The following is a 24,768-nucleotide window of genomic DNA, read 5'->3' on the forward strand; positions in this document are numbered from 1 at the left end:
GGAAAGCAAATAGGTCTTCTTAAAATCAAGCAATTCTCCTAGAAAGAAATACTGGAAGCTAAAAACAGGGATGTGCAGTGGTTGGGCCATTTGTTTCATAAGAACAGATGGTACACACGTATGTCCTTAATTTGCAGGTGTACCATACATTTGTGAGGTATGCAAGTACCCACAAAATGAATGAAACAAATGGCCCAATGAAAGCATATCCCTAAAAATTACCACCTTGGCACAAATTTATTCTCACATCTGAACAATGTAAACCATCCATGTATTATTATACCGATAATCACAAGCTAGGTAACCCTGATGTATTTTACCTAAACACACGAGGGCAAACTCTTCAATGGATCTCATAAAGAATGTGCACTTTAAGATCTGCTGCACTAAAGGGATTTGCCCATTTTGCGTGTATGAAAAAAAGGCTTGGAATGTCTGCCCCTTAAATAGGATAGAACCAGAAGCTGGGAACCTTTTCACACTCCCATCACACAGGAAGTACGAGCCATTCCCGCTTCCACCACAAGCGGAATCCGTCGTCCCTGAACAGATAAAAGGTGTCTTTTTGTAAGAACAGAGGGCAGGAGAAGCTGCCCAGAGTGAAAGCGAGCGATCGCTTCACCGGCGCCTTCGCACTGACTCATCGCCCGAGTCGGATCCGGAGCAACGGAAATGGAGAGCACTCCGGAACCTCCCGCGGCCTTCCCTCCCCAGCCGAAGCCTTCGCAGCCGGGTGAGCAGAAGCCGGCGACCGACGCCTCCCCCCCCCCCCGGGGCCTGGGACTGGACTTCCCAGCGCTGGATCCGGCGGCCGGCTGCCACAGACGGGGCACTGCCCCTCAGCCCGTGTATCGCTCCCGATGACGCCCTTTTAGCACGAACCCAAAAACCAAACTATTCCTCTTTCAGTTTTATTTTTTTTTTTTTTAGTTAGCTCCAAAGCCATCTCCCCATCGGCGCGGCCCGGCCTTCTCCCACGCTGCCTCCTGCCCAGGCCCCGGCCGCTTCTGCCTTTACCTCGTTCAGCTGCCGCTCGGCGGCCTCGCGCAGGGCCGGGTCCATGGTGCCCCGCAGGGCCTCGATGATCGTGTTCGGGTCCATGTCTGGGGGGGGGGGGGCCGGGACCGTTCGGACTGTGCTCGCCGCCTAGAGAGAAGCGCTGCTCGCTGCGCACATGGACCCGCCGCTCCCCAGCAACCGGCGCGAAAGGAAGAGAAGCGCCAAGGCCCCGGATAGACCCCCTCGGGTTTCTGGGAGGACGTAGGAGGACTTCCGGTCCTGCCGCGGAGCTGCCTGGGCGTTGTAGTTTTCCTCCCGGGCGGGCGTGTTCGGCGCTGGCCCCATCTGCAGTTGTCAGCGATTGCAGGCTGTGAAAACTGAAAACCCTTCTTGGTTAGAAGTAAGGTTCTTCAGAAATGCCAGACTGCGATTTGTTTAAACCTGTTTTGGGCCCAGAGTTTCTGTAACAAGTTTGACTTGTGTCTATGTTATAAATGGATTAGAAGGAGGAAAGCTGTCAGTAAAAAAGCCTTTATAGTATCCTGGCTCCCCGATACATGCATTCGACTGTAGGGGACATATTATATTTATTTGATCTGTATTCCACTTTTCAGCAGGTAATGGACTTCTCCAGAGGATGTGGTTAGTGCAGTTAGTATAGCTGTGTTTAAAAAAGGATTAGATAAGTTCTTGGAGAAGTCCATTACCTGCTATTAATTACGTTGACTTAGAAAACAGCCACTGCTATTACTAGCAACAGTAACATGGAATAGACTTAGTTTTTGGGTACTTGCCAGGTTCTTATGGCCTGGATTGGCCACTGTTGGAAACAGGTTGCTGGGCTTGATGGACCTTTGGTCTGACCCAGTATGGCATGTTCTTATATTCTTATGACATTGCAAATACAACAGATCTTCCACAGCCCATATGATAAGTAGTAGTAGTATTAGTGTTTTGTTAAGGTGAGTTGTTTTGTTAATTGCTCTAATGAAGTGAATGATTAAATCAGGGGTCCCCAAACTTGGTCCTTGAGGGCCAAAACACAGTCAGATAACAGATTTCCACAATGAATATCCGTGAAATCTATTTGCATACAATGGAGGCAGTGCATGCAAATAGATCTCATGCATATTCATTTAGAAATCCTAAAAATCTAGTTGGATTGCAGCCCTTGAGGACCAAGCTTTGGGAATCCTGGATTAAACTCGTGTTGTGCAACCCCCAGTCAGTCAGGTTTTCAAGATATCCGCAATTAATATGCATAAAATAAATTTGCATGCAGTAGAGGCAATGCATGCAAATTTATCTCATGCATATTTACTGTGTATATCCTGAACCTAACTGGCTGGAGGTTTCCAGTACAGGTTTGGGAACCATTGGATTAGATGGACTGTAGCCTATCCTTCCCTAGTGAGAGGGATGTAGTTTGCATCACAGTTTTTTAATGATATTTTAGATTATTATTATAATGCATATGATAATTGTATTATTTTGTTTTGATGTGAAATGCTGTTGAGCTTTGGTTTGAAGAAGGATTATATAATACAACATCTCCCTTACTTTGTTAACTATGCCTACCATCAAGTAAAATGTGTCACCTACACAGCATTTTGTAGCAAACTTAGGAATACCAGAAAATGCTGAGTATGCCCTTTCTGCTCTGAATGTAATCTGCTTTGAAATGCCTGAAAAACAGAATATAAATTATATAAATGCATTTCTCCCATTCTGTTGTTACAGCCACTGACGTGACCGGCAGGAAACGTGTGTGAGATCTAGACCCAGGAGAGACACTCCAGCTTCACCCAGAAACATCTTTCTGTGCCTAGCTACCTAAATAAACAGGGGTTCTCTCTCACCCAAGGCAGTCTGTGCCCCACTTTGGCCAGAAGTAAAGGAAGCAGGATGCCGGTGTCTGGTCGGTTGCTTGCTGCCGCCTCTGCTGCTCAGGGGCGGATTGCCCTATCGGGGGATTGGGCTTCCCCGGTGGGCCAGTTGCTCCCATCATGTGATTTGTTTTTTTTTTAACTTCCCGGCACAGGAGAGGCCATGGGGCGGAAAAGACGACCCACTGAAGCAAGGCCACCATGAGAGCCTATCCTCGTGGCGGCAAAGAAGGGGTTTGCGGTGAGCCTTGGTGCGTGCGTGTGAGAATGGGTGCCTGGGTGTGTGAGTGAGAGCTTGTGTGTGTGGTAGAAAATGTGAGAGTGAGAGCTTGTGTGTGTGACGGAGTCTTTGAGAGAAATCGTGAGGGGGTGTGTGTGTGTGTGAGAGAGAGAGGAAGGGAAGAAGATAGGAGAGAGAAGAAGCAGAGAAGAGTGACCCTGGAGAAAGAATTAGGAAAAGACTGACAAAGGGACAGTGGAAAAGAGAAATCTGCACCAACTGATCAGAAAAATAAAAAGAACAGACAACAAAGGTAAAAAAAAAAAATTTTGAGATTTTAGCAATTGGAAGCTGCCATCTTTGGGTATATGCATTTCTTATAATTTTATATTTTGCTCTTTAGCCTTCCACTGTTCAGAGTCTGGTTTCTCAGGCTTTCTATTTTGGTTTTGTTTGCATGTTTCTTCTAGCTCTAAATTGCAGACCCTTATTTCTGTATTAGGTAAGGGTCGTTCTGTGTTGCAGTATTGCTGCTAGCGTGCAGTTTCTCTGTAGGGATTTGTAGCAGTCCGGCTTGTTCTGTTATCCCAATAGGTGGTGTATTAATGTTCTAGGGCCTGGTGTAGTATTTGCATTGCTTCTTTTTCTTAAGTTGCTGTTACTGAAGTCCTGAGAGTTAGTTCTGTTATACGGTGTGGCTGTAATCTCTTGTTTAGGTGTGTTTGGGAGGAAGAGGAAACTGGATTATTTTTACTGGGTTAATCCAGCAGTAAATCCAAACCAGAATTGTTTGTGGATGGGCAAGGGGTTCTAATGGAGCTCTTTAGATTTATATGACTTGGAGACTGTTACAATCGAAGATAACCGAAGTGTCTTTGCCCTTTTGAAGAAAGATTATTGTATTTCAAAGAACTAGAAACCATTGTATCTCAGTAAATTTCAGAATCCTATGCTTTGTTAGCTCTATCTGCCAAAATATATTTCAATCAGTAAAATCAAAACCTGTGAAGATGCTAATGTAGAGGAATGAATTCACGACTTGGCATCTGTTATGCAAAGAAAACCAAACACGGGTTGTATTCATCAATCTGTGAAGCAGGTTAATGTCCGTTATTTCACACAACTCCTATTATTTGCAGCCGGGGGCTCTTCACTACTAATGTGTATTAATACAGATCTCAAGTTGATAAATAAACCTCGTAGCTTGAATGGCTTGGTGCTTCTGATACAGAACTATTCCTATTTTTTAAATCGCGTGATTTCTTTTATAGAAATACAAGAAGTTACAGGGCATCAACGAGCTTTGTACAGCAGGTTTCAGTCCAGTTTAAGCCATGAATTTAGCATAAGTGCTGTTATTCGTAGATGTCTTGAAGGAATTCAGTGCACTTTTTATGTGTAGTGCCCTCCTGGAAATGTGTGAACCTTCTGTAAAGGCCGAAGTAACCTGCTAAGTATTAGACGGGCCATGGAACCATACCCTCTATTGTTTTCTTAGCCAAATTAACTTTTTACTGGCACTTAGTCAAGAATGCTCAGATACAAAAGATCAATGTACTTTTACTGTGGCCACTTCTGGGAGTGCCAGCTAAACGCATAACAGCAGCTGGGGCGAGGAAAGTTGGAATACAGTCTTGGTGCTTATGGGATTTGACTTTTGTTTATATGTAATTTTGGCACAGCAGTTACTTCTTGCTCTGTGGTGTAATGGGGAGGAGGGGAGGGACGAGAGCGACAGGAGCATCAAATACTTCAAGTGCCTGGCTGTGTGTAGGGGGCGGGGGGGGGGGGGGGGGAGGAACAAGCTGAGCAGCCCAGAAGTGAATTTGGGGAGACCCTAGGGAGTGCTGCTGTATCAGTCCCGGATGCCCCTACCTACCAACACCTTCACCCCTGCCTGATTGCAGCCAAGGCCTGCAGGGGGCAGGAAGTGGAGCAGCAGTAGAATCCGGGCGGGGAAACTCACAGGCCTGCTGCCCCCGTGCGAGCCAAGCCCAGCCCAGAGAGCCTGCTCGAGCGCTGCCGCCAGCAACCTTTGCTCCACGGGCCCAGACCTAGAGTGCTGCCGCCAGCATCACCTCTGCTGTTTTCAAGGAAGAAAGGGACGGCGGCAACAAGGCCCATCCGGGACGAGGAGGCCAGCAGCCTCACCCATGCCAAAGAGGAGATAGGATAAGGGCCTGCCAGGCGGCGAGGCTGCTGAGAACTATTGGGGGGTGGGATTGAGTGTCTGGTGATGGGCACTGGGGCGAGGTGGGGGAGAAGAGAAGTTCTGAGCAGACGGCACTGGTGTTGGGCAGCGAGGAAGAGGGGAGGCAAGCATTGGCCCCCCCCATGCTGGAGACCCATGATATTCCTCTGCCTCTGCTTCTTTGGCCTACAAGCAGAATACATACCATGAACAGGAAAGTAGTGGTGGTTGCCATGTTACTCCACTTGAATACACAGAAATAAGATCAGCAAACCTGCTCTAGGTGAAACCTTTTCTTCTTGGACTAACTTTATTAGAAGAGTGCGCCTTGCATCAGATCAGGACAGAAGGCTCCTGAAACTGCAAACTATAATTGGAAGCCCAACCAAGGACTTTGCCAGACCTGAACTTGAACGAAGAAGCAGTCCAGAGCTTTATTTTTCTCAGAACAGAACCTGAATCATTGTTTGAAAGTCTTTCTTCTAGCTGAACTGGGACAAACCCACAAAAACGTGTTTGACAGTAAAATCTGATGTGGTCCACTCACTTGCTACAGAAGCAGAATGAGCACCAAACTAGTATTTAGGAGGATTTACAGTTTGGGTGCAAATAAAATGAGCACTTCAGATTTATTATTAAATACTTAGAGGCCCAGCTAAATGCAGATGTTTAAATATTTTGGGCACTTATTGGGCTAAATTTTAGACAACTCAATATCCATTTAAGTGGATAATGTAGGGGCATTCTGCGGTGGAGTTAGCTGGATAATTTATCTGGCCAGCTCTGGTCATATCCTAGAGTAGGCCTAAAATTAGTCAGATAAAAAGGATCCAGCTGTCTTTAAGATAGCTGGATATGTTCAATGGTATGGCCAACGCCATTAACTATCCAGCCAAAGTTAGCCGGCTACGTTTATCTGGCTAACTCTGCAAGCCAGCCAGTGGCTGAATATTACCACCTTAGAACTTACTTTTTGTTTCATGCATCCTTCATAGTATTTATGGCTGACAAAGAAAATGGTGTATCGATACAGAAATAATCCCAATTGTATGAGGTGCCACCAGTCTGCTTAAAAAGAAAAAAAAAAAGCACACCTTGCTATATAAGGTACTATCATAATACTAAGGTGCATTTAGTTTCCTAACATTACATAAAATATATATAATCACAAAAAGGAATCCCAAACTTAACATATATATTTACTCAAAAATATAATTTTATTTTATATCATCATATAGAATATCATGGCTATAGTGAACATTAATACATATCAAATAATACATTGCAGCAAATACATATTAATGAACTTCTTTTAAATATCATTTTAGACTGCAGCATGATAGCAGTGGATTATTTAATTGGCATAACATTCTGTATATTGTTTTGTGTGTGTGGTTTGAGGAAAATGGAATGTGTGTGAGATGTGGGGTGTGTTTTTAACATGTTATGTTTTGCAATCTAGTGAGTATGTAATACATGAAAGTGTGTGATTTCTAAAATGATATTGTAAAAGAAGTATTCTGTATGATTTTATAAAATAAAATTGTATATTTTTTAGTAAATATGAATGTTATATTTGGGATTTCTTTTTGTGATTATATGCATACACCTTGATATATTGCATATATTACATCTTATGAACTCCAGAAGGAGGCTGTTTTTGGCACAATGCAAATACTAAGAAGAGCACTAGCAGTAAATTTGAGAGATTGAGATCATATCCAATATGCCCTGGCTTATGAGTAAGGTTCATTTCTGTCGTGTATGCAAAACTAATCGATTTGGAAACACTACCCCATGCAAAATATCTCTTACTCTGTTGACCATTCTTTTATAGTATCAGAATTCTGGAAATTTCCTATATCCAGTAGTAAATGTCTCTTATTATTTACCCCAAATATATATCTCTTTTTGCTTGCTGGGGTTTTTTTTTTGTTTGTTTGTTTTTGCAGTGCTAGTACTGAGAATCTTTATGAAATTGGCAACAATAAAAAAAGAGGAGAACACAAATGACCACTTCCTTGGAAATAGGGATCTCTGTGTCTACAGTCCTTCTACAAGCTCCAGTAGTTGGAAAAAGCAAATCACATGTCTTCCTGTGCTCAGGATGGCTGAAAACACTGTTGTCCACCACCAGATGCCTATGTGCTCTGCCCGAAGATCTAGGTTAGCCCAAGATCATGCAAAATCAACAACTGAACACCAAAATGTAACACCGTATTGAGTTAAGAGGAAAAAAAATGCATAAAACAAAGGATATTCATAATACACATTCACAAAGTTATCTCATCAAATGGAACGATAACGAGGGGCCTCCCTTGTAAATAAATAATTTTGTATATTACTCTACTCTGTCTAGTTGTGGGGGTTGTGTTATGTATAGTGCAGAAGTTGTAAGTGCAGATGTGTGATAATCTTGTCCGTAGGAGTAGTCATACAATGTAGAAAGTATGTAATAGTGCTACAGTATGTGACAGAGGCATGGAATAATCATGTAAGTGCTTCATGTCCATGCTCTGTGTGAATATGAGTGAAAGATATGTGTGTATATAGGAGATAAGGCATGTGAAGATGTGGGAAGGGAGGAGTAATATATGTAACAGTGATAAGCTGGTGGTGTAGAAGTTAGGGTTTACCCAAGTGCCCTGATCTGCAGGAAAGGCAGTACTGTGTTGTTAATAGTGGCTTTGGCCATAAGAAGATGCTGTCTGGCTTTTATAAAGCAGAAATCTTTGGCATATTTTCCTCTTCTGGCATGTGCCACCTACTATTTAAGTTAGGTTTCACATTTTTTGCCAGGAGAGGGAAAAGAAAAGTAAGAAAATGGGTGCTCTAGACTTTGATGGGAGTTGCATAAAGGCCCTTCTGGGCATATTTCAGCCTACGCAGGAGTACAGGAGCTCTTAAATGGCCTTTATTTGGGTCTGATGGATCTGGAAGCAAATAAAAGCTGCATCAGTATGTGGGTGAAGAACCCTTTTTGTGTCACATCTGGGTGCAGCTGGAGCAAAGAATGTTAACAGAGCAGCTGTCTGGCTCCACTTCTTCAGTAACTCCAATATCTTTTTGAATATCATCTCTATCTCTTGACTGTCCTCTTGAACAACAGCTTTTAAGGACCCAAGAGAGTTGTCCTTTCAGGGCCCCAAAACAGCAGGGGTGACGAGCCCTATTTTTCCATAGTCCCCTGAGGGTGAGGGGTTTCTTTTCACACTACGACTACGTGTACGTTATTTGTTCTTGTAGCCTCTATGTGAAGGCACGGAAGAGAGAATGTAAGGATGTAAAACAAATCAATTAAAAACACCCTGTCTGGTGCAGTGCTCTTACCTTCCTGAGCTCTTATGCAAATCAGCAGATGGTATCGACCGAAATAGACTGCTATGCCTAACACACATTTTGTGAAACCAGACCATGGAAAAAAAACAGCAGCTTCTGGATGATGAGAACATGCAAAAAGGAATGAGGAGGACAGACTGGACTATATCAATAAACTTCAGACCTCATTGCTCGAAGAGAGGAATTACATGCTCAGTCAAATTTCTATTTCATTCTTATATTGTTTGGTGAACTCCTAAACTGAAAGATTTCACTTGCATGATGGCATTCCAGTGCATTTAGCAGCTAAAAGCCTTACCATTTGCATGTTTGGTAATCAGCTGCAATGTTTTCTTTTGTAATGCGTTGCAGGAATCACCAAAATGAAAAAACAAATCACAGGACTGAAATTTTTTTTTCCTCAAAACATTCTTTTCAGAACAAATATCACAGCATTAACAGACTACTTTTTGCAACTGAGATTTAGGGTGTGCTCTCCAGGCTGGATCTAAAGATTGCCTCCCACTTGTCTGAGCTGTTTTTATGGCAGAAAGATGAAATATGTTAGAGGGAAAGCTGACATCAGAGCTTAAATAGAAAGCAGCTGAACTTTTCACCTTCCAGTAATGTGACGTGGCTAGACCCTTTCCTGGCATCCATTCAAGTAATTACACATATCTGATTGCTGCAGCCTTCTCTCATGTAGAATACAGGCACACCTTGTTCCACTAGAAATGAAAATTGAGATATGGGGTATTTTTCCAATTCAACAAGACCATTTTAAGAGCTACTGTATAGATGTACTTATTTTAGTTTTGTATGTTTCGTCATCATTTGGTTTTATTGTACTTCTACCATTGTGAACATAAGAACATAAGAAATTGCCATGCTGGGTCAGACCAAGGGTCCATCAAGCCCAGCATCCTGTTTCCAACAGAGGCCAAACCAGGCCACAAGAACTTGGCAATTACCCAAACACTAAGAAGATCCCATGATACTGATGCAATTAATAGCAGTGGCTATTCCCTAAGTAAACTTGATTAATAGCCGTTAATGGACTTCTCCTCCAAGAACTTATCCAAACCTTTTTTGAACCCAGCTACACTAACTGCACTAACCACATCCTCTGGCAACAAATTCCAGAGCTTTATTGTGTGTTGAGTGAAAAAGAATTTTCTCCGATTAGTCTTAAATGTGCTACTTGCTAACTTCATGGAATACCCCCTAGTCCTTCTATTATTCAAAAGTGTAAATAACCGATTTACAGCTACTCGTTCAAGACCTCTCATGATCTTAAAGACCTCTATCATATCCCCCCTCAGCCGTCTCTTCTCCAAGCTGAACAGCCCTAACCTCTTCAGCCTTTCCTCATAGGGGAGCTGTTCCATCCCCTTTATCATTTTGGTTGCCTTCTCTCTACCTTCTCCATCGCAATTATATCTTTTTTGAGATGCGGCGACCAGAATTGTACACAGTATTCAAGGTGCGGTCTCACCATGGAGCGATTATAGAGGTATTATGACATTTTCCGTTTTATTAACCATTCCCTTCCTAATAATTCCTAACATTGTTTGCTTTTTTGACTGCTGCAGCACACTGAGCTGACGATTTTAAAGTATTATTCAACTATGATGCCTAGATCTTTTTCCTGGGTGGTAGCTTCCAATATGGACAACAACGTCCAGTTGTTACCCACTGAGTTCCATGGATCATCAGCAGATTCGAAATTTTTTAAATAAATAACTAGCAGAAAATCACAATACATGACTCACAGCCAGAGATTGCAAAATCACCATCTTTATTTTTTTTTACTCTTTATTTATTAAGAATTTTATGTATACAAAGCATGAAACCAATAACTTGTAAAATAATATGAAATGGAAAAGATCAAATACAAAAAACAAGGTAGAATATTAATCATAGTAACATCATTGTAGATCCTAAAGCATTTTAACATGGAAATAAAAAAAAGGGGGGTGGGTCGAAAAAAACAGGAAAAACAATAAAAAGAAAAGACCACAGCTGTGATCAAAATAACCCCTGTGTACATATTTATAAATCAAGCCTACTGTTCTGCTATGGGAACTGGAGATGATGTTAAGCTCTTTCTTGCATCGATAAACGATCGGAGAAAAGAAGACAGAATTATCAGAATGAAATTTAACATGACATTTACATGGGTAACGTAGCATAAAGGAAGCCCCTAATGCTAGCACCTCCTAAGCACAACAAACCCGCTTCTTCGTCAGTTAATACTGGAATGGCTAAATACATAATAATACATCATCTGCAAAAGAAGATAACTTGCAATCAGAATCCTGAGCGGGAATTCTCGAGTCTGGATGCAGAACTAGCGGTCGAGGTTCTAATGAGAAATTAGAAAGAAAAAGGGACACAGCCTTCTTTGGTGCCTCTACCGAGGTTAATCTGTGAGGATAAAATCCCCTTATCAAAAGAAAAGCGCAGTGATGATGATATAACAAGCGTACTGCTTTGTAGAAAGCCAAAGTACTGTAAAACAAACAAAAAATAATAATCACATTCGCCATGCTCAAAGCTTTCTCGGTGTCAATGGAAATGGCAACAACCGATTCCGTCATAGTATGTGCAACTGAAATCACAATGTGAAAAGGTCGTGCATTATCCGTTATATAAATCTAAAACCAGATTGATCGTCTCCGATCAAAGTATCAATAACCTGATCAGTCCTTATCCTAATGCAGGGCTTCCCAATCCTGGTCCTGGGGACCCCACGGCCAGTCAGATTTTCAGGATATCCGCAAGGAATATGCATGAGATAAATGTGCATATCCTGAGCCTCCATGATATACAAATTTATCTCATGCATATTCCTTGCGGATATCCTGAAAACCCGACTGGCCGGGGGGTCCCCAGGACAGGTTTGGGAAGCCTTGCCATAATGATTATTGCAAACATTTTATAAGCAACGTTTAGGAGAGAAATAAGCCTATACTTCTTAACCAAAGTATGGTCTACCAGGTTTAGGTATCTGAGGATCTTTTCTCTTCATGTGGTGTACAGAATAGCCACTTGGTTCTGCCACTTCAGCAATGCTCTTCTTGTGTTTTTCTCCTTCCCATTCCCATTCTCCTTCCCATTCCAACAGATGAGAAGCATTGAGCTTCTCATCTGTTGGAATGGGAATGTCCCAGGTGATCACAACTTGCACTGTACATAAGAACATAAATTACCATGCTGGATCAGTGTAAGGGTCCATCAAGCCCAGCTGTGTTCATACACTCATTGGACTCTCTTTGATCCATTAAGTGTTATATCTTGTAAGGGTCCACGGTGCAGTGATTCTTTTGTAGACACTCTTAGTGTCCCAATCAGTATCTTATGACTTACTGTCAAGGCACTACTGCGCTGTGGGTTGTGTGCCAGACAAACCACACTTGGACCACGTAGGCAGTGTCCAAAATAATGCTTTACTGATACAGTTTTGTTGAATGACACAATTAAATATGGTAAATCACACAGTACAATCTCTGCATTTTCTCTCAGTCTGTGCATGAGTCTTTAGTAGGCCAGGAATCCCTCCACATTTCTGTATTAGATTGCACAGGGCTCCCTCTGAGCCAAGCCCCCTTGGATGGACGTAAAACCCCTCCCAGTGGCACAAAAATGTCTCTATCCCTTAGGGCTCTTTGTAGATGCTGGATGGGTGTCCTCCCTTGAATGTGGATCTTTTACTCACAGTTAGTAGATTAATCTTCCGGTGGGATCCCTGGTGGTAGGAATCCTTGCGGACTGCAGTTCTGGCCAGTCCCTTTGATGGGCAGAAAAAAACGCTTCCTCCCAGATGTTGGAAAATAAATCTTCATCCCAATTTAGATAACTACAGGAATCTGCTGCAACAGGTCACCAGCTTTGTTGGGCAGACCTTCCCTAACAACTGGGCGTCTTCAGCCCTGGGTTCCCCATTCCCTGGGCTTTGGAAAGGCCCTGGCCTTCACCAGGAATCCTCTAAATGAATGTTCAAAATCCCAAAATTAGTCGCAAAGCAGCCACTCTGCACCTCGTGTGGAGAGAACAGCAGTGGAACCTCTTTTACCTACCCTGGAGGGGTCTCAGATGGTTTATGAGGCTCCAGGTAGGCCCAAAATCCAATTTAGGAAAATACAGCCTCTCACTCTCAGCTTAGACTGCCCCCAGAGCCTATTGCAGAGCTCTGCTATAAAACCTCAGGACCAAGGGTATCCATTACAGCTCCGCCAGTGGGAGGGATGTCCAAGAATGGATACTCCCCTATTTCCTAACTGTACTAGACTGTTGGAAGTCCTGTTAGTAACCCAAAAAGGGGTCTGGATTACAGGTGCATCCTGACAATCCAGCCTCTTAGGAGACACCTATGAGCACTTGCACAGGCAGGCATGGGCAATACCACCAACCCTTCCTGGATTCAGCCACAGCCTTTCTACTGGCTGGCAATTCTAGCTTCTTCACAGGAGCGTTCTTTCAACATGTGCTTCCCAATTTAGATACAAGGACAGGTCTGGATTTAGGATGATGGTGCAGATAGGCAGAGGACTTGGAGCAAACGGTTCCCTCCTTCTACCCCTGGAAATCAGATTGAAAGCAGGAGAATCCCAGATTTTGGGCACTTTCAGAATTTGGAGCCAAAAGCACATGCTAATTCCTATATCTGAGCCTTTAAGGAATCCCAATCACCCACTTCAGGCTCTCCTGCCTCTAAATACACAATCAACTAACAACATGCTCACATTATATATTTGTTCAGATTCTGTGTGTCCTCCAGCATTTCTCTGGTATCCACACACTCCCAGCAGCCCTCATCTACTGCCATTGTGTGTCGGCTGTCCTTTGTCCACATACGTTCACAGGCAAGGCACTAAAGGGTGGACTATAAATGCTTTCTAGTATCTTTGTTTTTATGAATGCTGCATTAAAAGCAACAGGATGCGCATTAAGAACTGCACAGCAACACCAGGGAGACAACCCAGAACCAAATAGAGATAACCCTGACGAAGAGGAAGCCTTAAACTCCCTATTCAGCTTTCAAGTGTTGCGCAAGAAATTCCGCACATGCGCCTTGAGAGGGAGCCCCCGCTCGCGCAAGGATGGCTGTGGAGCCGCGTTCCAGGAAGAACCATAGAGACGCGGTTTAGAGAGTAGGAGCGCCGATACGAAGAACGCCATACGACATCCGGGTTCCGTGGGCTCGCCCGGCCCGTGGGGCAAAGGTCGGGAGGCGGGCGCAGGTGGATGAGCGAGAGCCGGCGAGTTTGCCGCCATTGCCGCGAGAGGCAGCTCGCCGGGTAGAGAGGAAGCGGTGGCTGTTCTCGTTACCGGGAAGAGCGAAATGGCTCCGGGCATGGCGAAAGGAAGGCCGGCGGAGGAAAGCAAGGCGGCATGCGTCCGACCGCAGGGCGCGAAACGGGAGCAGGCGGAGCAGGACTTCCTGAAAGGTAAAGGCGCCATGTCGACGGTGCCGGCGGCCTGAAACCTTTAGGTTTCCCGGGGAGGGATGACGGGGCGCGGGGTCTCCCCTGCTGGCTGTGTGCTCTCGGTAGCAGGACGCGCTGTGTCGTCATATCAAGGCGCATTGAGGGTCAGAATTAGCAAGGAGTGACCGAGAGAGGGGCTTGTAACCGATGGGCTCGGTAGGTTTATTGTGGTGATGCAGGCGGTATTACGGAGACCCTGACCTCTTCCCCTATCTGCTGCGCAGGTCTTAAGTCATTCGAGTTGCCTAACTTTTTCGGTTGTAAGATTTTTATGGCAGAAGCCATTAATAACCATGTGCTTCATCTTGTAGACAGCAGTGTGCATTAGTACTGTTTTAATTAATAGGTCGATCACCAAGAAATAAAGCTCTAGCGATTTGTTGTCATTTGAGCCATAAGACAGACTCTTAATGTCAAAAGTTCGTCTAGATGCTTTCGAAGTGTAGTAGGGCGAGACTAAAAATTGTGGCAGTTTTGTGTTTTAAGTCTGACCTAATGTTTTATCTTATTTTCAGCAATTATTTCTTCCTAGTACTCTTTCCCCATGATATTGTTCCCATAAGTTTCTGACACTACAAATTCAGTTATTCTTTTAATTGCCCTGTGTTCCTTACTTATGCTGTTTGCTTTTCTGTCTTTCATAGCTATTAGTTATTTGGTGTAGGGCTCATCACATTCTATAACTCGGGGATTGGTTCACTATATACTGACAATGAACATGCCTTGTTTGTGTGGGCTCCGACAGTGCTCTATGCTTCAACGGCAAGAGGAAATGTGAAAAAAAGGATTTGCGTTCACAAAAAATGGGGGGGGGGAGTAGCTTGATTGTTACTGAGGTTACTACACCTGACCAAACAAGCCTGATGCTTCACTTTCAGTGCATATCCAGTGTTGCTTTCTGCTTCAATGGCAGGGGGAAATGAAGAAAAGTGGATTTATATTCTGACAACAACCAACAAGGACTGAATTGCACAGGCTGGGTAAACAAATAAGCATGGGTGTAGCTTGCTTGCTAAGGCCGTTACTACCCCGAATCAATTAAGCCTGATACTTCATGTACAGTACATATCCAGAGAAGCTCTCTGCTTCAATGGCAGGGGGAAATGAAGAAAAGTGGATTTATATTCTGACAACAACCAACAAGGACTGAATTGCACAGGCTGGGTAAATAAGCGTGGGAGTAGCTTGCTTATTGCAGTGGTTAGTACCCCTAACCTAGATACTTCACTTAGAAGCAGTTCCAGCACTGCTCTCTACATTAATAGCCAGGGTGGAAGGGAAATAGACCCAAAAGGTTACACTAATAGCGGGGGTGGAAGGGATATAGAATCAAAAGGTTATACTAATGGCGGGGGTGGAAGGGATATAGATTCAAAAGGTTACACTAATGGCGGGGGGTGGAAGGGGGATATAGAACCAAAAGGTTACTAAATGCCAAGAGTAACAGATAAGTATGAGAGAGAGAGGGAAAAAAAAAGTGTGGAAGCTTGCTGGGCAGACTGGATGGGCCATTTGGTCATCTTCTGCCATCATTTCTATGTTTCTATATGACACTTAGAGCACTTCCCATTCCTCTGTGTACATGATCAAAAAAGTCATCGAAGCAGCTGTTATAGAACTGCTCTAATAATAGTTGTGTGGTATCTGTAGGTTTTTCTGCAAAATGGTATGCAGGAGGTCAGGGGACCCACTCCATTGGACCTAGAAATGGAGAGAGCGAGTGCATGAGTGAAATTTTACAATAAGGCAATTCTGTGGTTATTTTTAATTACATTTTCCATGTGTTTCCACTTGTAGATCTCTAATTACTCTGTGTAGAACTTCCTCTTACCACTTGTAGATCTCTGATTTACTCTGTGTAGAACTTCCTCTTACCGTGTCCTATTAACAACACAAAAAAGACTTGCACAATATTGTCCTAATCATGCAGTCTCCTTGCTGACATCTGCATTTCACTGCTGTAATTTACAAGTATGTCAGTTCTGTGAATATTAAACTATTGTGACCTCATACTGTGACTCATGACCTTTTCTGCTTGCTTGCAAGAAAACTGAGTCATGCATGATATTCTCAATGCAGCATTGAAGCTCATGAGCAAAAAAAGCTGTTTTGTTCTGGCTTTGTCACCTAAAACAGAACTCTAGTTTTTTTTTTTTTAATTTGTCTGCCAGATTGGTGTATAATGAGGATGGCATTTACCATAGCTGTGATTAGAATTTTAGACAGGGTCTCTCTACCTGGCACATACAGATAAGACTCTTTGTTCCGTGTTAAAAGGTGAATTTTAAAAGCCTGATTATATATGAATATTTTGGGCCGGTATACGCCAAATGGATTTTAAAAGGCATGCGTCTATCTCCTGCTACGTGCACGAATCAAAAGTTCCTAAACAGGTGGGGCATGGGCGTTCCTGGATTTCAACTTCAAATTTGCGCAAGTACTTACGCACGTAGGCGTAAGTTACAAGGTTACAAAGTAAGTTACAAAGTTTGCTCTGGAGGAAGTGTAAGTAACAAAATAAAAATCAAGAGGCGGGGTTTTAAAGTCGGGGGAAACAGGAGGCTATTATACTAGGGTGGTTTGGAAGTCCTATTCCTTACCTGGGTGAACTGGTAACGAACTGGGTAAAGTGGAAATGGCTTTGGCACGCATGGCTACTGAAATCCTTCCACTTTCGCCGTTGAAGCAGCATTTGCATGCGTAGGCGTGCACCCACTTAAAGTTGTGCGCATACGTGTGCGTGGTCAGTCTGTTTTATAACATGCACACCATACGCACATATGTTATAAAATGGATGCAAGCACGTGCACCCATGTGCCTGTTGAAAAGTTACCGTCTAAGCTTCTAGCTTGCTTAGTTCTTCACACTAGGTAGTGGTAGGCCTGGGTGCAGGCTTAGCCTCAGTCTGGAACATCACAGCTTCAGATGGGGAGGGAAGAAGCTGAAAATTGATGGCGCTCAAACTGGGGTATTTTATTTATTTATTTATTTAAGGTTTTTATATACCGGCAATCATGAGCACATATCTTGCTGGTTTACATGAAACGGGAGTGCATTAAATACATCAACTAGAACTGTGGTGATCGAAGGAGCAGTTACAAATAACAAGGGTAGCAGAACTTGGATAAGAAGGAAGAGATAGGAAAGAATAAACGATTAAACGGTATATAAATAAATTAAATGCTATGTATAGATGGCATGATTAATGGCTGAATATTTTGAAGTCCTTGGTTTGAGTCCGTGACTTGTGACATTAGATTGTGTCTGGGAAAGCTTGCTTGAATAACCAAGTCTTAAGTCTTTTCCTAAAAGTTAAGAGGCAGGGTGTGCATTTGGATTGCGAAAAACGTGAGATGTTTTTGCTTGACATAGCTTTAATTGTATATTTTACTGCAATTTATTTAAAAAAAAAAAAAAAAAAGACAATTTAACATTTGTTTTTGAGCAGGGAAGGCGAGCATGGCCTAAAAAGTTTGAGAAACAGTTGAATGAACAACGTTGGAAGCAGCTCTAAAGGGAGCTGTTTTGTCTAATATTGGGCAGAGTAGGTTGCTGAAAACACAGAAGGCAGGGCAGGTTTCTGTTTTGGGAGCTAGGTGGAAAGATGTTTGAAGAGAGAACTAGCAAGGGAGGAAAAAAGCTGACATTAGGTAGCTGTCTAAATGTCTGCCACTGATGAGTCAGTAAATGTTGGTTCATATTTGGCTGCCAGTTAAGTGAGACTCTGAGTAATCTTGAATTTCCAGCCACTGAACAGAGCCATATTGAGCACTTTTTGTTTTTTGGATCTGGTGGCACAGAATGCCTTGTACAAAATTTGGTTTATGGCTGAGCAATTCAACGTGTTCAACTTTTGACTGATGTTCTTGGATGACTGCTATAAAAACAGATTGCATTATTTTAAGGCCTGGAAATAAATGATATTCCCTCCTGATAGATAAATCATGTATCAGGTTATATCACTGGTTTTTAGCATTATCTCTCTCCCTTTCCCCTTTCTAGATTTTTTTTTATTCTGCACTGCTGGTTTGTTCAAGCTGCTTTTCAAAATAAAACTGTATACTTGAGGTTGAACTGCATTGTGGCCCTTTGGAACTGGTATGCTAAGGTAACAGGCTTGCTTCTTAGTAGCCAGTCTGTTTTCTTGCTGTTTCTTATCTTATTCTGAGTTAGATTAGGGGAAGGAAGAGCACTGTTTCCATGGAAAGCCAGAGATCAACCTAGGTCTATGGCATTGTAACAGGAAATAAATTGGGCAGATTAGAAGAACCTTCTGGTCCTGATCCATTGTCACATTCAGCGTTTCTGTATTAGATTCACTTACTCAGCAAAGTCTCGTGTCTTAGGAGCGTGAGATCCCACTTAATTTATTTAGGATTTTCCATTTGCATTAATGGTCGAATTTTCAGAGGCTTATGCGCACAAAACCCGGGGTTTACGTGCATGGCAGGGCCTTCTGCGCACATTTTAATATGGGCCCGGCTACGCGTGTAAACCCTGGTATGTGAACAAGTGCCAGGCCCTGAAAACGGGGGGGGCATAGTCTGGGTGGGACAGAGGCCTGCGGAAACTACTTCTGCTCCAAAGGAGCAGTAAGTGGTAAGATTAAAAAAATTTCAGGTAGCTAGGTAGGGGTTACGGGTCGGGAAGGAAGGATAGGCAGGACGGTAGGGAACTTCCCTCCCAGTTGGCTCCATAATTGCATCGCCGCACGTATTATTCGAAAATCCCCCCTGCAAATGCGTGCGCGGATTTTAAAATCCGGCGCTCATGTGCACGTGGCCAACAGATTTTTATAACATGCGTGTACACCGGGGACCGCTTGCTCGTGGACGCGTGCGCGCAGCCTTTTTAAAATCAACCCCTAACTGAGCTCTTAAACCAGATAAGATTTGTAGGAAGCCCTAATTAAGAACCCCTTGTATATGTACCAATTTCATTCCTTGTAATCTGGAAATACAATCTTAAAATAAGTGCATAAAACATTACCTTAAGGAATTTCTTTGGTAAAATTAACCTATGAAAGCAGCATAGATGAACTTTATCCCCCAGGTTCGGGGCTTCTGAACTGGAAGCCTTCTTGTTGCAGAGGCGGTACAGGGCTGCTAATATCTTTTTTTAAACAAGTGATAGTTGGGGCACGCTGACGTTTGCTTCATCATTTAGAGCAGTGGTCCCCAACCCTGTCCTGGGGACCCCCCCAGCCAGTCGGGTTTTCAGGAGAGCCACAGTGAATATGCATGAGAGAGAATTTGCACGTCATGGAGGCAGTGCATGCAAATTTTCTCTCATGCATATTCATTGTGGCTCTCCTGAAAACCCGAGTGGCGGGTGGGCCCCCAGGACAGGATTTAGAGCACACGAAGCAATTGACTTTGCCCAAGTTTTGGTGCGCAGTAGCGCCGGTCCCCAAGGCTTTGGACTCACGGAAATGTAGAAACTAAAGCAAACTGTGGATGCCACCTCCTGCTTTCTAAGCCCTCGTTGGAATCCTTGAACTTAATGAGAAAAATGTGATTCCGCTGGGAAACGGATTCATAAATAAACCCCTGTATTTATCTGAAATATTCTAGACCGGTTTCTGCTCGCTGGGAGTCGTGTCCTGAAGGCTACTCTGTGTATTTTGGGGTCAGGGTTCTTTGAATCGTGTGTTATTTTGGTTGCACTCCTAGAAATCCACACGGCAAGGGTCATTTCAGTTCAGCTGGGCGAAAGCAAACAGCAGACTATTTTGAAATTGTACTCTGTCAGCTGCAGTAATTGATAGCGTTTAGTCCTTGGGAAGCAATATTTCTCAAGCTGGTCCCGGAGCGCCTCTCCCCTACCCACCAGTTGGTTTTCAGGATATCCGCAATGAATATGCATGAGGAACTTGCACGCACTGCCTTCATGGTGTGCAGATCTGTCCTGTGCGCGTATTCCTTCAGGATATCCTGAAACCCAGACTCGCTGTGGGGTATTCCAGCACCGGCTTGTTTTTAATAGAAGCTGGGTACTAATCTATACCCTTTCTGGTTTAAAAATAAATAAATCTCATTTATTCATCTACACAATGGTGGTTAAAGGGGAAGAGTGACTTGCGTGCAGGTTAACACATTTTAAACACGATTACCTTTTCAAACCTGAAACCTAAATCAAAATATAATAGTGCTATCTTAATGGTTTAATTGAGCTGTCCTCTAAATTGTTTTAAAAGACTAATGAACAGCCGTTGAATATTTGTATTAAACTGTCTTTTTTTTTTTTTTTTTATCTTCACTTGCACTAACCACTGCTTACTGACAGTTTGAAATGTTTGTGTAATTTGGGTTTGAAGACTGTTTATATACTGTTTGAGCCCACTGTTGTCCTGCCTTTTTTTTGTTTGTTTGTTTGTTTAATTAGGATCCATTGTATTGGTAAAACAGCCAGAGTCTATAGAAAATGTGTGTGCTGCAGGTCAGAGGGTAGAAAACCAGGACTGGGCTTAACATCTGCAGCATTTATTGCCCTTAATGGAAGGCACGGGGATTACCACCCTTAACCAATAAGCCTTGATGCAACTGCAACATCGCTGTCTGCTTCGACAGTGGTGCTGGGGGCAGGGAATTGGACTCTGATGACATCCACCGTGGGCCCAGACTCTTACGGCCTGGGGTACTGATATGCAGACAGGGAAAAAGCAAAGGGCTGCTTTTGTGACTAAGTCCAAAAGCAAAGCACGCCAAGCAGCTTTATCTGAATATTCAAGAAGGCTCCTCGCCCAGTAAAAATGTTGCTAGCAGTAATTTTCTATGGGTCTGTCAGTTGCTTGGTTTTAAGTGGAAATGTTACTATGCTTGGGATAACAGCACGGCGCGGCAGTTACTATCCTTGATGTAAGGCTTGGGGGTAACCTGCATGGTAGGCACTACCATGGGAAGCTTACTGGGCAGACTGGATGGACCATTTGGTCTTTTTCTGCCATCATACTGTGGTTTTATGTATGTTATATGGAGCTAAAGTTACAGCTGTTTATCAGAATATTAGCTTAATTATTTATCGATTTTTATTTTGGTTGCATTTTCATACCATTGTTGTGTATTACTTGCAAGGTGTTCATGTTTTGCCTTGTGAAGATGTACCTCATTTTAATAGATCTCCTGGCTGGCGAGGCCTATTAGGATGCATGGAAAGAGAGCCATGCACTGCTGTGTGGAGGGACTCGGGTTTGTTTCCTGTCAGGTCTGCATCCCCGTGGGGGTGGGGGAGGCCAGGCTTGGGGCCTTGGATTGCAAGTTCTGGAGTCCTGGTGCTTGGCCCCCGCCGAGGGCCAGCACTGCAGTGGGAGGGGATATGAAAAGAGGGGGTCAAAAGAAAATACCCAGGGAGCTGTGAATGAAAGCCAATGCCAGCCCTGGGTCTGGTTGAGCTGGAAGTACAAAGGAGCAGGAGGAAGCTGCTGTTCTGCCATCCAAGCCTCCAGTCTGGGACCTGGGGAGGTTTCTGACTCGGATCCTTAATGTCCGGGAGGCTGGCCCCATGAAACTGTGTTCCATTTCACCTGGGGAGTTAAAGGGAAATGTGTTTTTCTTTTGTGTGGGCTCTTGCTCCGTTGGTGCTGACGGTCCCGTCACTCTCTGCTCTTTTTCAGGGAAGGCCCATTCAGAGGGCGGATCAGCACGGACGTCGCTCCTCATCTTACTCTCCATTTTCATGTCTGCTGCTTTTGTGATGTTTCTGGTATATAAACACTTTCCACAGCTCAGTGAGTAAGTACTGAAGGAGGTCTTTTCATTCATCCTAAATCACTTTGAATAGCCGATTTTTTTTTTTTTTGTATGATCTTTTCTTTTCGTTTAACGTAGGTTTTCAGTTTTGGGCTCTTGTTTTCTCCAGCTGGCCCAGAAAGTGCCTTACCAGCCCTGACCATTATAGGCCAGTACAGTAGTAGCGGACGCCTACCCTTCTTTCCTTCTCGGGATTGAATGGAGGGGAGTGTGAGCCCCCAGGGAGCCAGCCGTATCAGCATTACCGCCGGCCTTTGGCTAACTGGATATCGTAGTCGTGACAGGGTATAATTCAGTTGCACTGCAAGGTTGCGTCTTCTGTCTGTTCATTTACTGTTTCGCCTTTTTCCTAGGAAAATGACGACTGTTTTGCATGACCGAGTCTATTTTTGTTTTTTTTGGCAGAGAAGAGCGAGAGAAGATAAAGGTTCCTCGGGACATGGATGATGCCAAGGCCCTGGGGAAGGTGCTGTCCAAATACAAGGACACCTATTACGTACAAGTATTAGTGGCGTATTTTGCCACGTACATCTTGTATCCTTTTCTGGCGAAAGCAAACCGCTTCTCCTTTTGTAATCAACGGTGGTGCTATAAAATCTTATTCATTCGCAGGAAAGCCCAAGTTTGTGTTACATTCACCTTCATGAGCTATAGAGAAAGCGGTGCATTCATTTCATCCTTGTACTGAAGAAAGCTGATCCAAGCTTCCCTTATTGAACATTTCTGTATTTATTGCCATGGAAAGTGTATATTTGCCAGCAAGCGGGTCCCCTGCTAACAGAGTGGGTCCTTGACTACTAAAATATATTAAGTTCCAGTGACTTGACCCGAGCTTTTGTTCTTGCAAAATCTCATGTGCCAGTGGGCTTGCTGTTTTGAACCGACTTGTTAAGAAGCTTGGGGTGAAGGCATTTCCTACGTAATGTTATATGCTGCTTATACTTCTGGGAGTACAACTTCGTATTGCCCTTCCTGCATCTCCACTGCATATTTAACCCCCAAGCCTAGCACACCTCCCGAATCTTCATACGTTTACTTAGTAAGATGCTTCCATTTCAAGGCACACGAGCAGCGGCTAAGCAGAGAGACTGGGATACGAAGCTGTCGCAAGTGTCGGGGAGAGAGATACTAAACTCGTTCTGAACTGTCAGCATGCTATTGTATTTTCAGCCGAGCAGCTAAAAACTTCAGAGAACAAAAAATACATTTTCCATTCATTGAGTGCATGCTTTCTGGCTCTGCTAGGTAGCATTGCCTGAAAAGCATGAAATTGACACGTGGGATTTTTGAAATCAGTGATGTGAACACTTAATATTTTTTTTTCCTATTTTAAAATAAAATAATTTTATATATGTATATATTGGATAAAAAAGAGATCTAGGAATGATACACACATACAAGAAACCTTTTTCTTGTCATGTTATTAGGTAACCAGTTCTGTCCATAGTTTTAAATAAGATCCCTTGCCAGCATCCAGAAAGACACTGATATATTTTGCCATAATGCCCTCTAAGGAGAGAAGAGCCCCAGTTGAAGCAGCCTCATCTCCTAGGGTATTTGCATCCATTACTCTTCTAAAACTGGTGACTTTTCTGTGTACTTTTCCCAGTGCTGAGCAGTCTGTGCTTGCTGGGTGTCACGTTGTCACCAGACGGAACGAACCTCCTGCCTTGCAGCTGACTCAGCTCTGACTTATAACATTATGCAAAGTCATTCTAAGGAAAAAGGAATCTTTTGTATAAAAGTTAAATCTTAAAAGGGCTACTCATCTGTATGCCAATAAGGAACTTGCTGGTCTGATACGAATGCATTCTGTAGTCCCTTCCTATTTTGTAGGCACGTGGTTTGAGGTGGCTTCCGAAAGAATACAAGCCATGCTATTATGCTAAAATATGTTTTTGTAAAACTGTCTCATTCTGTAAAAGAAAAAAAACAAACCAGAAAGGTCTGTGGAGCAGTTTTGACAGCCAGTGATGTAAAACCGACCAGTATAATCTGCGCCCATTCTGTATAGGGGCTAGAGGATGCCCCTTTCTAGAGTTGCCTCAGACCCTATGATCTCTCTTCTCCTGGCCTGGGAGGATAGAGGTGGGGAGATAACTGAGGGAGTAGGGACCCTCTCCCGCAAAGGGCAGTTTTTGTTTTTTGCAGAATGCCATTCATGTCTTTATACGTTAGCTGACTTTTATTTTGGATTTAATTACTCGATTTAGCAAATCTGAGCTCAAGGTAAGTTAGAAAAAAATTCAAGTAGAGTTGGTAGGTCCCTGTCCTAGAGAGTTTACAATCTAAGGACCTGATTTACCAAGGTTTTTCTTCCATTCTCTGTCTATGGGGAAAATGCTTGGTAAATAAGTCCCTAAGTTGATAATGGAGTAGTAAGACTACACTACATGATTCCATCTCTATTTGCTTGTAAATGTTCTATAAAATGAAATTGAAAGAGCGTACGACTTCCTTAACTATTACGTTTTACAGCTTGCAAACATTTGCTATCCCAGGTTCCATATTTCTCAGCATCCTCTCAGGGTTTCTGTATCCATTCCCTCTAGCTTTGTTTCTCGTCTGTTTGGTAAGTAGAGTGGAAAAAAAATCTAATTTTCTCAAAATTGCATTTTTATTTATGCAGCCATCAATTAGGGGCAAAGCTGGTTAACACAAAGGAAAAAAGCAAAGTGCAGATCTTTTAGAGAAACTGTGCATGAATCAATGCACAGCAGGCATTTGCTGTGCGCATTCTGCACATATCAGGAGAGCGCAATACCTCAGGCTTTAAGCTTCTCTCTTTATTTGCTAGCTGTTGGCGTTCTAAAGAAAAGGCACTCCAAGCCTTTGCATTCACCTTCTTCAAAAGCGCTTTCTCGTTTATTTCCCTGTTTTTAAACTCGCATATTAGTGTGCTGGAAAATGCCTTGCC

General features: G+C 43.2%; 2 protein-coding genes across 5 annotated transcripts in view; one reads left to right on the top strand and one right to left on the bottom strand.

Annotated features, from left to right (window-relative positions):
* The window catches only part of IPO7 (importin 7), a 70,080-nt gene extending 68,863 nt beyond the window's left edge, over positions 1-1,217 (bottom strand). The window contains exon 1 of one of the 2 annotated variants that reach the window (XM_029583183.1): positions 1,018-1,217. In XM_029583183.1, coding sequence (XP_029439043.1) covers positions 1,018-1,101 — 84 coding nt within the window. In that variant the 5' untranslated portion in view covers positions 1,102-1,217. The remainder of the gene's footprint in view (positions 1-1,017) is intronic. The other variant, XM_029583182.1, reaches the window with a different exon arrangement.
* Positions 1,218-3,284: 2,067 nt separating this feature from the next.
* The window catches only part of TMEM41B (transmembrane protein 41B), a 37,427-nt gene continuing 15,943 nt past the window's right edge, over positions 3,285-24,768 (top strand). Inside the window, exons 1-4 of one of the 3 annotated variants that reach the window (XM_029582604.1) lie at positions 3,285-3,418; positions 21,716-21,833; positions 22,257-22,385; positions 24,330-24,423. In XM_029582604.1, coding sequence (XP_029438464.1) covers positions 21,778-21,833; positions 22,257-22,385; positions 24,330-24,423 — 279 coding nt within the window. In that variant the 5' untranslated portion in view covers positions 3,285-3,418; positions 21,716-21,777. Of the gene's footprint in view, positions 3,419-13,598; positions 14,065-14,150; positions 14,260-21,715; positions 21,834-22,256; positions 22,386-24,329; positions 24,424-24,768 lie in introns of those variants that run through there. The other 2 variants (XM_029582603.1, XM_029582605.1) reach the window with 2 other exon arrangements.

Source organism: Rhinatrema bivittatum, chromosome 17 (assembly GCF_901001135.1).
Source record: "Rhinatrema bivittatum chromosome 17, aRhiBiv1.1, whole genome shotgun sequence".
In the NCBI taxonomy this organism is placed as follows: domain Eukaryota; kingdom Metazoa; phylum Chordata; class Amphibia; order Gymnophiona; family Rhinatrematidae; genus Rhinatrema; species Rhinatrema bivittatum.